Genomic DNA, 11,163 nt, shown 5'->3' with positions numbered 1-11,163 from the left:
TGTGTGTGTGTGTGTGTGTGTGTGTGTTTGTGTGTGTATGTAGGTCAGAGGACAAGTTTTCAGAGTGTCAGGCTTGGCAGTAAGAGCCTTTACCTGGTGAGCCATCGCTCTGGCCGCTATCCCAGAGGATCCAGGTTTGTTTCCCAGCATCCACACGGAAAGCTCTCAACCACCTTTTAAGTCCAGTCCCAGGGCATACAGTGCCCTCTTCTGGCCTTCATAAGTGCTGTGTGCACACGGAGCACAGGCAGACACGCGGGCAAAACACCCACACACATAAAAATAAGATACCATGTTGAAAAAACATTGAAAAGGGGCTGAAGAGGTCACTCAGTAGATAAGAGCCCTGGCTGCTCGGTTCCTAGGACTTAGACGGTGGTTCACAACCACCTGTAGCCCCACAGGGATCCAGTGCCCAATCCCAGCCTTCACTGGCACCAGGCACTGCCGCAGTGCACAGGTGCACACGCAGACGTAAAAACAAGACACAACCCATGTACAAAACAACGCTCCTATCGCCCCCAAAATGCTCTGCAGAAAACACGGAAACCAGAAAGGTAGATAAAAATGAGCAAAAAGTCCAGTCTGTAACTTGGTTTTTCAATGACTCGAGCAGTGCTTTCAGCAAGCTGTAACGGTGATCTCTGAGCCTTGTGTGGTGGTACACACATGTGACCCCAGCACATGGAAGACTGGTGCAGGAGGATGGAGAGTTTATGAGCCTGGGATACACAGTGATTTCCTGTACCCAAACACCAAAGAAAATACATTTTAAGAAAGTAGAAATTGCTCCTGGGTAACCCTGGAGGCTTTTCTGCAAAGTAGACACATCTGGGCATGACTGAGTGGATGGGAACTGGAGTGTAGCTTGACTGTCCTAGACAAGAAACAGTTGCCAACCTCTCTCACACACACAGAAGTAGAGGACAAAGTGTGTTCCTTCATCTTGGTTTTGTCTAGTATGTGCCCAAGGTGCTTGTCACAGGGCACAGGGCACATGGCACACGTGGGGGCAGACAGTTACTGAGGGAAGTGACTTCCTAACTCCATCCTGGGAAAGTCGGGTTCTTTCTATTGAAGCCTGTGAAGATACATGTGCCAGGCAGGGCCTCTGGTTCTTTAGCTGTGTGAGCTGTATTTCCTGTCTCTGACCCCAGCCCTGCTGTAAATAGTAATTCATTTTCTGACCTCTGCTGCTGGGCTCCTAAGTATCCTTACTGGCTTGTCCCCAGGGCACAGTCTACCTACACCATTCTGTTCAGCATGTACCTCAAAAGATGCCTGTCTCCGTGAGCTGGTGCCTGGGAGGCCAGCCCAGGAATGGCAGGTGGGTGGAAGAGACTCTGGAACCACCTGGCACGCTGGTGAGTTCGTACTGTCTTAAAAACTACCAGTTTAAGCTAGGTGCGGCGGTGGGCACCTGTCATCACCGCAACGGGGAGGCAGAGGCAGGTGGATCTCTGTTAGTCTGAAGACAGCCTGGCCTATGAAGCAAGTCCAGGACAGTCAGGGCTACACAGAGAAACCTTGTCTCGAACCTTCCCCAGCCCCCTCCCCTAAAAACAAACCAACTGCCCCCCAAAAGCTCTATCAGTTTACAGCAGAATGACAACTTTGAAACACAAAAGTTTTGCCATTGAATTTGCAAAGCCTCGCTGTGGAGCAGGGAAGGGGAACATGTAAGAGAAATGGCCAGTGGGGTGTGGGACACACCCACAGTACCAGCATTCAGGAAGCAGAGGCAGGAGGATTAGGAGTTCAGTTAGCTACATAATGATCTGGGCTGCCTTCGAGACCTCTGACCAGAGGTCAGCCTAGTGGCAGGAGCAGTGTGAATCATGTACGCCTAACAGGTCTGACCCATTCCATTCTGAAGGGCACCAACTGCAAACATTGCTTAAAGGGTTCTATAAAATCAGCCAAAGATGGTCCAGGCCCAACAAGCCCACATTAAGGTATCAGGTCAAACAGTCTTATTTACATAAAGTGCCTGGTGAACCCAGAGCCTATCACCTGATGCTCAGGTACCAGAGCTACAAAGTTCTCATTCAAGCTGACCTGAAAACATCGTTGTCTTACAAAAGTCAAAGGCAATATAAAACATTTCCCAAACAACCTGCTTTTTGGTTCATCTCTGTCTCCTACACGAGGCAGCTCCTGCTGGTCCCATGGTGGGATACAATGAAATGAAAGAACAGAGTTGAGGCGGAGTGAAAGGTTTGAGTCTGGGCAATAATGTTGGGACTGTCATCTCAGAGGCTAAGAGTGGGAGAGATACAGGTGCAATGGAAAATGGAAATACACAAACAAAGGGTATAGAATGAGGGTAGGTCCAGGCTAGCTGTTCAGTTTCTTCCTTCCACCAGGAGCAGTATGGGGTTCAGCCTGGCTTCTTTCATGCTGTACCTCAGGCCCTGTCTCCACTTGGGAGAGCAAGGCCAGCTGGGTGTATCAGTGACATTTGCCTCACCTCCCAGTCTTTCAGTTCTGACAGGCTCTAAAGCGACTGAACCTTCAACTAGGACAGACAGTTCATGAGCGCTTAAAGCACCCTGTCTTGCTCAGTGTCCACAAAGACTGGCAGGTGGATGGATGGAGGGAAAGGGGCCTATGGAGTGCTTGGCATTTCTGAGGGTGCCTCTTGCTCATGTGACAAGCCTCCCTTCCCTCTAGTCTGCTAGAATCATGGTTCCGTGAGACATTCAGTGCATTGGTTCTGGCTTTGGCTGAAGCTATGGATTCTACTCTTTCCAGCTGAGTTCTGCCAGCCAACCCCAAGAGACCATTTTTTTCCTGCTGGCTCTATGCCTGTGGTGGCCTCCGTGGGAAGGCACAGATAGGGAAGGCCTGGCTTGCTGCATCTGGGACACTGAAGCCGGGCCAGCTCAACGCTGCATTTAGCCCATGATGAAGTGTGGAAGCCACCCTAGGCCCCACAACTGACTCGACCTGCAAAAACATTCATTTCCTTCTGGAATGTTTGGGTTTGCTCTGGCCCACTAAGGTGCCAGGACTCCTTGAAATCCAAACATTTAGCCCAGAGGTCCTGTTGGACAAGTTAGGATAAATGGCTTCCTCCTGACCAGGGCGGCCACGGAAGCTGGGAAGCTGCGGGCCCTGGCCCTAGGGCCTGCCTCTGCCTGGGTGCCGTCCTGGGGCACACACATCTGGGTAAGGAGAGTAAAGGGCACATTTCAGAGCAAAGCAAGTCGGTGTGTCCCTGAAGCATGAAGGACCTAACAGTTTCCTGCCTGAGAATGTTCCTACCACACTCTGACATGGTCAGGGCACGCTGTATTAGCACTATTTTTGAGACAGGGTCTTGTTGCTATGTAGCCTAGCCTGGGCAATCCTGCCAGTCCTGAGTTTTTGTTTTTCTCTCCCTCTCATTTGAGATTGGGTTTCATATAGCTCAGGCTGGTCTTGAACTTGCCATGTAGCTGAAAAAGACCTTGAACTCCTTATCTTCCACTGGGATCACAAGTGTTTGACATTGTGCCCAGCTACAATCTTTTTTACAGATACACAGGAAGATGGGAGTCTGCCCCAGCTCAGACACTGCAGAGCTGGGGTCTGAACTAAGTCTCAGCCACTGTGCTACGCTGTCCCCAGGGCCAGCTACCCAAGGTCACTGAAGTCACCTGGAACCTCCTCATTCAGGGTTACCTTGACCAAACCTCGACAGTCATGTTAACCTGAGTAAAGTCACGTGGGACTGGGCATGTTACTGTACTCATTTCATCCCAGGACTCAGGAGGCTGAGGCATGAGGATCACCAAATAGAGGTTAACCTGAGGTTAACCATATGGTGAGACTTTGTCTAAAAAATTGAAAACAAAATGCAAAAAGAAAGCAGCGCTTGATGAGACGGCTCCGTGAATGAAAGCTGTGTGAGCCCGATGACCCACGTTAGATCCCAGAGCCCACATGGTGGAGGAAGAAAGCTGACCCTGCAAGTTGTCCTTTGACCCTCACACATGTGAAACTACTCCTACACGGTCAACACAAATAAATGAAAGCAAAAAGGAGACAGGGAAAAGACAAAAGTTTCTGGCCACCTGGTCCCATTTTTTTCCTGGGTGTGTGCATCTCTCAGATGAGGTTCCAAGAAATTCAGGTTGGCTGCTATCTGGACCTCTTTGGAAGGGCAGCCCCGACTTTCCTGTAAGGTTCTAGGGAGGCTCTCCTTCCTGATCTGGTCCCGCCTGGCCTCCACTCAGCACAGCACATGTCCATACATACTGAGGTCCCATGGCACCAACCACAAGGGCACCTATGTACCATTGGCAAAGCTTTTCCTTCAACCTATGCAAGTTATAGTCCAAGCCGCTAAGAGTTCACAACTGTGTGGTTAACACCTGTCAGGACCTACAGTCACCATGTACCCGACCACTGGGCATGCCCGTGAGCGAGCTTTGAGAGTGGGTTAGTTGAGGCGCGTCCTTACTAGGGGCAGCACCCAAGGCGGGGGCCTGGAGTTGATAACAAGGAGAAGCCGGCTAAGCAGCAACAATGACCTCTGCACCCTGCCCTGCTGTGAGGGGCTGTCACACACTCCTGCTGCCTGCCCTTCCTGCTGTGATGGACTGTACCCTTGAACCATAAGCCATAATAAACCCATCCTTCCTTCCACCCTTCCTGCCTCTGCGTCAGGTATCTTGTTGCAGCAATGAGAAAAGTAACGAACACGCCCACCAAACAATCATTCCTGCTTCAGCTGTTACTCCAAAAGGAAGGGTTGAAAGCAGGAGTGACATGGGGAGGGCGGGGGCAGGGCCAGGGTACCCACCACATCTGGAGCCTTCTGGATTTTCGAGGCCAGCTGGAGAGAGTGGTTGGCTGACGAGAGCTGTTCCCTTAAAGTCTCTGCCTCTCTCTGTGCCACTTCTGCCCTCTGAAGAAAACGAAAAGGGGTGAAGAGAAGAATGTACATTTGGTTTAACAGCTGACAATTATTATAACAACATTCATCAATTCATGCCTGACTGACTGTAATTGATTTTCCTAAACACTCAACCTAATAAATGCTAGGGAAACACACACACACACACACACACACACACACACACACACACACACACTAGAATGTGATGGATTTTTATTTTAAACAGTACAAGGAAGAAATAATTGAGCGATTATGACAGTAATTTAACGCTAGGAGCGAGGAATCCCCTGCTGGTATTAATGCTCCGGCCCATTGCGTTTCCCAGACTGAATAAATACCGGTGGAAATAGAGTCTTCTGATTCAATTTCTTTCCTTTCTCATGGACCGAAGAGACTTTACCACAGGGTTACCCCTGGGAGTCATTCTCATGGGTAAACACTGAATTAAAGACACTCTGGCCATTCTCTTCTCCCCCCGCACAATGCTGTGGTTGTTTTCTTCCATTGTGCATCTCCATAAGTGGACTGCAGAAATGTGGCTTCTTTTGTGAGGGGTGAGTTGCTTCCGCAGTTAACCCTTCATGGGGGAATATTTGCAAATGCTGGCTGGCATTTGCAAGCTAGCCAGATACTCTGGGCCAGCTGTGACTGGGGCCAAATTGGTGTTGGGATGGAACCTAACAGGAATGGTGGAACCTTCTGAGGTTTGTCTAGGACCCTACATGAGAAAGCCATGGCTGCTGTAAATTCAGCCTTGCCACTGAGGAGGCCATTCCAGCCCAGAGCACCCAGGAGGCCATCTGGGAATAGAGGCAGCAGGGACAGCCACCTATGGTCCCGGGGTCTCTACCTTTGAATCTAAAGAATGCAAACATTGTGCCCACTCACACACCACACCCTCAGGGGTTCACCATCGAAATGGATGTGGGAGAAGTTCCTCTACAGACTTACCCAGGTCTCACTATTATGACTAAGACAAAAAAACAAGACAGGTGGGCAGTGGCAGCTCATGACGTCCGGACGTGGACTGAGAGTGGCGTGCCGCTTTCTATACCCTCAGCAAGTTATGTTTAGTCATCAGAAAAAAGTTAACGAGGAAGGCAAGGGAGCAGGGTTCTGCGTGTGAGGAGGACAGCACAGGCCACACAGTGGGTTTTAGGCCTGGCAACACAGTGAGTAGAGTCACCTGAGTTACACAGTGATTTCAAAGCCAGGTTGGCGATATAGTGAGTTCAAGGCCAGCCTGAACTACACTGGGAAATCCTGTCTCAAAAACCAAATCAGAAAGTTACCCACAAAACAAATCAGGAGAGCTGGCTGAGAAGGATTGTTTCCCCAGTTACCACGAGAGAAGTTACAAAGTGAAAACACGCATGAGCTTGTTTTTGTGCTCGCTGGCTAATCTGGCGCAGTGGGCAGCCAGGGTGCCTTGATGTGGCAGCAGTGAGGCCACACAGGAGTTAGAATCTTCCTTACTAAGGACAGTTTATCTGCCCAGGGCAGGGCTGGTAGCCAGCTGGCCTGCTTCTTGGAGGAATTAGGGAGCGGCCCTCAAGCCGCCACACCTATGCCCAAGTGTTTCCAGACACAGTCTCACTCCAGATAGAATCTAGAACCAAAGGGACCACAGAACCAACTGTCAGGAAAAGGTTTTAGTAATACGACAACAATGGAGAGAGAAATGTCCACTTCATGCTAACTATCCAATGAGTCCCATTCTCAGCTCATGACTGGGAGCTCTGGACAGGCTCTGACACAAATCCCTTGCTTTCTTTTTCCTTTTTATTTTGAAACAGGTTCTTCCAAGCTAAGTTGCCTCAGCTGGTCTTGAACTTCTGTCCTTCTGCTTCAGCCTTGTAAGAAGTGGACAAAAGCTGTTTTTCCAGACACATGACTGAAAAGCACATCCTTCTATAATTAGTGAGGCAGACCTTCAAGCACACAACCCCACAGCTCTGCCAGGAATAACGTATCACTTGACAAATTTCCTAGTGTCTTGGATGGGGAAAAGTATTTCTTCACCGACGAGGGAAGAAGTTCGGAAAGCTGTGAACAGGCAGCACTGGCACAGTGGCACGCTGGTAGCTCCTGGCACTATCAGAGCTGGGGATGGCCCAGGTGGTGGGTCATTGCAGAGTCCCCCTGGCTACCGAAGGCCAGCATGGCAATTCACATACATTAACGTCGCTGATCTGTGAGTAGCAGGACTATAGGAAACTGCAATACTTCTCAGTGCCGCCAAGGCGCTCCCTGGGCGCCCTGGGGCCTGAATGTAAGACAGGGCCAAGCCAAGGAATGCCAAACCCTGTTGTCCATGTGCCTGGCCCCATGGGGAGGGCCTGGACTTGGGTCTATGGTGCCAGCATGATGTCCACATCCCCATCCAAGAGCAGGGCACAAGGGCCAACTGAATGAATGGGAGTACAGAGTGATCTGTTCCCAGTCCATGGGTGCTGGAGGCCTGCTGTTAAGGTGGTTGTTTTTTTTTGTTTTTTTTTTTTTTTTTTTTTTTTTTTTTGTTTTTGTCTACCTGACACAAGCTAGAGTTATCTGGGAAGAGGAAACCCAGCTGAGAAAACACCTCCATCAAAGAGCCTTTAGGTAAGCCTGTGGGGCATTTTATTTAATAATGATTGACGTGGGAGGGTCCAGCCCACTGTGGGTGGTGCCAGCTCTGGGACTGTGGTCCTGGGAGCTGTAAGAAAGCAGCCGAGCAAGGTATGGAGAGTAAAGTAGTCAGCAGTGTCCCCAGTGCCTCTGCTTCAGTTCCTGCCTCCAGGTCCCTGTCTTGAGTTCCTGAACTGTGACTTGCAAGGTGAAGTCAACCCCTTCCTTAAACAACAGAGAACGAAGACAGCAGGGGACTCGCTAAGTCAGTGTGGGTAGAAGAATGCCGAATCTAGAATTGTGACTTGGGTGTCCTGAGTCCAAAGCTCCATTAGCACATAAAACCTTGGCAGAACGTCATGTGCCGCGGAGCCTTTCCCCCCTCTGAAAGGAGCTCAGGCTCTCAGCACTTGGCTCCTTCTGCTTGGGGGAAGTTAAGATGTGCTTCCGGGCCTGCAGATGCACCTCAGATGGGGCAGCACCTGCCTCAGCTGCACTAAACCCTGAGGTTTGACCCCAGCACTGCATGACGGCATGGCAGTACACGCTGTAATTCCAGCACACAGTAGGTGGATCATCCTCAGAGGCAGAGTGAATTTGACCAGCTTAGCTATGAGACTCCTTCTCAAAAACAAACACACACCAATAAGCAAGCATACTCTAACCATAGCACAAGGGGTCTTTCACACTGTCTTGCTCCATAATTGTCAGCCAGGTTAATAGGAGAACAATTTGGTTTAAATAGCTTCCTCTAGCCCCACTGCTGTGGCTTTGTATTGGGAATCAGAGCTGCTCTGGAAGGGAAGCAGGGAGAGGCATAGCTGGTAGCCCACACAGGGAAGACGTAGTTCCTCTGTGCTCTTTGATGTGCCAAGCTAAGTTTATTTATCAAGAAATTCCAGGAGTCCAGAATCTTTCCTTTGCACAGCCAGCTAAGTATTACAATACAACGATAACTACTAATCCAAGTCCTGGAAGTTGAGCACAGATGTGTCAAGAAGACAGCCCTGCCTCAGTAGAAGCCTGGTTCCCTGGTTCCCTGGGTAGACAGACTCTCTGAGCAGTGGAACAGCAGAATGCCTGCAGTAAGCTGAGGGCAAAACCAACACTCATGGTCAGTAAAGGAGCAAACTGCTCCTTCTGGGCAGGGTCCTGGTGCAGCCCTGTTCCTGCTCAGTCCCCCTCTGCCTTGTTTCCCTGGGTGCCATTTCCTGCCCAGCTCCACCAGCTTCTGCTGCCCTCGCATCCGGCCTGCTCTCCCAGCCTCTGACCTTTCCGTTCCCATTCCCTAGCACAGCTTCCTTTATGGTGATTCCTTTATTTGTTCTGAATGAACTTTTAAAGATTTGCTATATTTTTAATTTTGTGCACATGAGTGGTTATGTGGAAGTGTGAGTGCAGGAGCTCTGAGAGCTCAGAAGAGGGCACCTGATCCCCAGGAACTGCCCAGTATGGGTGCCAAGAACCCAGCGTGGGTCTTCTGTGCCAGAACTATGTGCTAAACTATCTCTCCAGATAAGCTGCCTTTTAATTGACTAGAAACCCAGATCTCCATCCTCCCTGTATGTCCACTCTCAGGATAAAGCCTCTCTCCTGCTAACTTGCCGGGCCCTGGCCCATCAGGCCACTCCCCAGCTGCTGCCCACATATAGCATAGCTTTCTTCTGACGCCAATTCCAGTGTTTGCCCTGTAGACTTATTTCTTTTTTCTGATCTTTCCCCTTGAGACTCAGCTAGGCAGCCTTCTGGGCTTCCTTATTCCCTTCTCAGATGCTGTACCAAGGGCACCTACCCTTTAACCCTGTAACACAATGGTGTCATCTACAAAGTTCACATGAGCCAAGTCTGCACTTAACTTATAAACCAAACAGAAGCAAAACAACACCCCAAACAGTCCAAAACCAACCAAGAAACAAACCATCCCCCAACAAATGAGTCAAGACAACCTTAAGACTTCTGGACTTTTTGTCTCAGCTCATCCATGGACCAGGCACTGTCTGTTTCCCTATTTATAAAGCAAGAATCCTGACCACGTGGACCTCAGGAGGAGGCTGGGCGGTGACGGGATATGGCTCTGGCAATGTGCTTAGACAGACCTCGTATGGAACAGTCCAGGATGGACAACCATTCTGACTAGTACTTGGGTGGTGAAGACCACCTGAGACCTCAGGTGACCAGTGCCACAGAAGGCCCCTTTGAGGCCAGGCCCCGGACCTTGGGAAAGGCCTACAACACACTAGCCCCTGGCCCCACCCTGTTCTCCTAAGGGAACAACAGAGCCACTCACTCCGTTATTCCTTCCTATGCAGTTTGCTGCTCAGGCTTCAGGTGACTTTTATCAGGGAAAATGTGGACTCTCTTTCCCCTGAATGTTGGTGTGAGTCTTGGGGACCAGTGCCTAGGAACTCCAGGTGCTCAGGGAACTCCAGAGGGGCTGAAGGGATTCTGGGAGGCTTTTCGTTTCACAGAGAACCTTAACCTCACTGGCTGAGGTGACCTCAAGATCCAAAACTTCTGGTGTCTATGACTATCCAGCTGTAAAATTGAGTGGGCAGAGGCCAAAGGTCATGTCCTTCTGGGCTGAGAAACTAATTTCTGCTTTAACTGTTTCTCCTCTAAGACTCCATGGAGCCCGCCTGGGAATACAGCTCTGCTGGTTGGCTGAGAGCTTCCTAGCTTTCACCAGCTGTGGTGGTACACACTTGTCACTCTAGCACACGGAAGGTGGAAGCATGGCGATCAGAAGTGGAGGTCATTATCACTTCCATAGCCAGCAGCACCAGCTGTGAAAACAAAATGTTTTACCGGCCTGCAGGGATTGTGAAAAACAGGTAGGTTTATGGATAGCTGAGTGCTTGGGGCATGTGCTGTGTGTTTCCTGAAAGGTGTGTCTGGTAACTGGGTGTCAGCCGAGACACCCAGTTACTGTCCGCTAGAGCCTGCTAGGAGATGACAGGCAATTCTATTGCAATGGATGACTGGGGCTGTGGCATCAGACACACGTAGCCTTCCGTCATGGGAAGACACTGTTGTCTTCACTGTTCATGACTGGGAACTGGGCAGCAGCCAGCCAACCTCCCAGTGTTCTAATAAGCTTATGCCTTTGTGTTGGGCCTCATTCATGGCTACTCTGAGATGCATGTGGCCTGTGGGCCCAGGTCTGGACACTCCTGGAAGACATGTGCTGGAGGAGATAAGGGAGCAGAAGAGTGAGTACCTCTCAGACACTGTGGCTGAACCCAATATTCTCTCAGGAATAGTTCTGTGGATTATTTCTAAGTCCTCATGACGCCATGAAAACAGATCCACAGTGACCTCCACCCCATCCTGGTGTGAGGTGTCTCCCAAGACAACTGAAATGGTGCATTCTGGTGTTTCGCGCTGAAGGTTCTCAACGGCCTACCTGGTTGGCTCGCTCAAGGTCAGTCATGATCATCTCGATCTCGTCGGCCCTGGGGAAATGAGAGGGAGAGAGGCTGGTCACCACCGAGGTGGAGGCACTGAAGCGACCCACACTGAAGCGGAAGGACCATATCCACAGGAGGAGAGGTTGAGGCTCTGGCTTAGGGTGGGGAGGACCAGACCAACCTCTAGGGGTCACAGCACTCAACGGGACAAGGTAGACAGGTCACGCGCAGCGTGCTCGCTAGCTTTCTTCACTTTTACTTGCT

General features: G+C 50.3%; 1 protein-coding gene across 1 annotated transcript in view; it reads right to left on the bottom strand.

Annotated features, from left to right (window-relative positions):
• Nucleotides 1-4,720: 4,720 nt before the first annotated feature.
• Cux1 (cut like homeobox 1) overlaps nt 4,721-11,163 on the bottom strand; it is a 221,838-nt gene continuing 215,395 nt past the window's right edge. Inside the window, exons 9-10 of the mRNA XM_055606622.1 lie at nt 10,896-10,944; nt 4,721-4,894 (exon numbers count right to left, since the gene is read on the bottom strand). Of these exons, the coding sequence (XP_055462597.1) occupies nt 4,721-4,894; nt 10,896-10,944 (223 nt within the window). The remainder of the gene's footprint in view (nt 4,895-10,895; nt 10,945-11,163) is intronic.

The sequence above is a fragment of the Psammomys obesus genome, unplaced genomic scaffold (assembly GCF_907164565.1).
Source record: "Psammomys obesus unplaced genomic scaffold, mPsaObe1.curated_primary_1811, whole genome shotgun sequence".
In the NCBI taxonomy this organism is placed as follows: Eukaryota; Metazoa; Chordata; class Mammalia; order Rodentia; family Muridae; genus Psammomys; species Psammomys obesus.
Note: the sequence above shows the minus strand (reverse complement) of the source record. Positions and strands in the feature narration are given on the sequence as shown.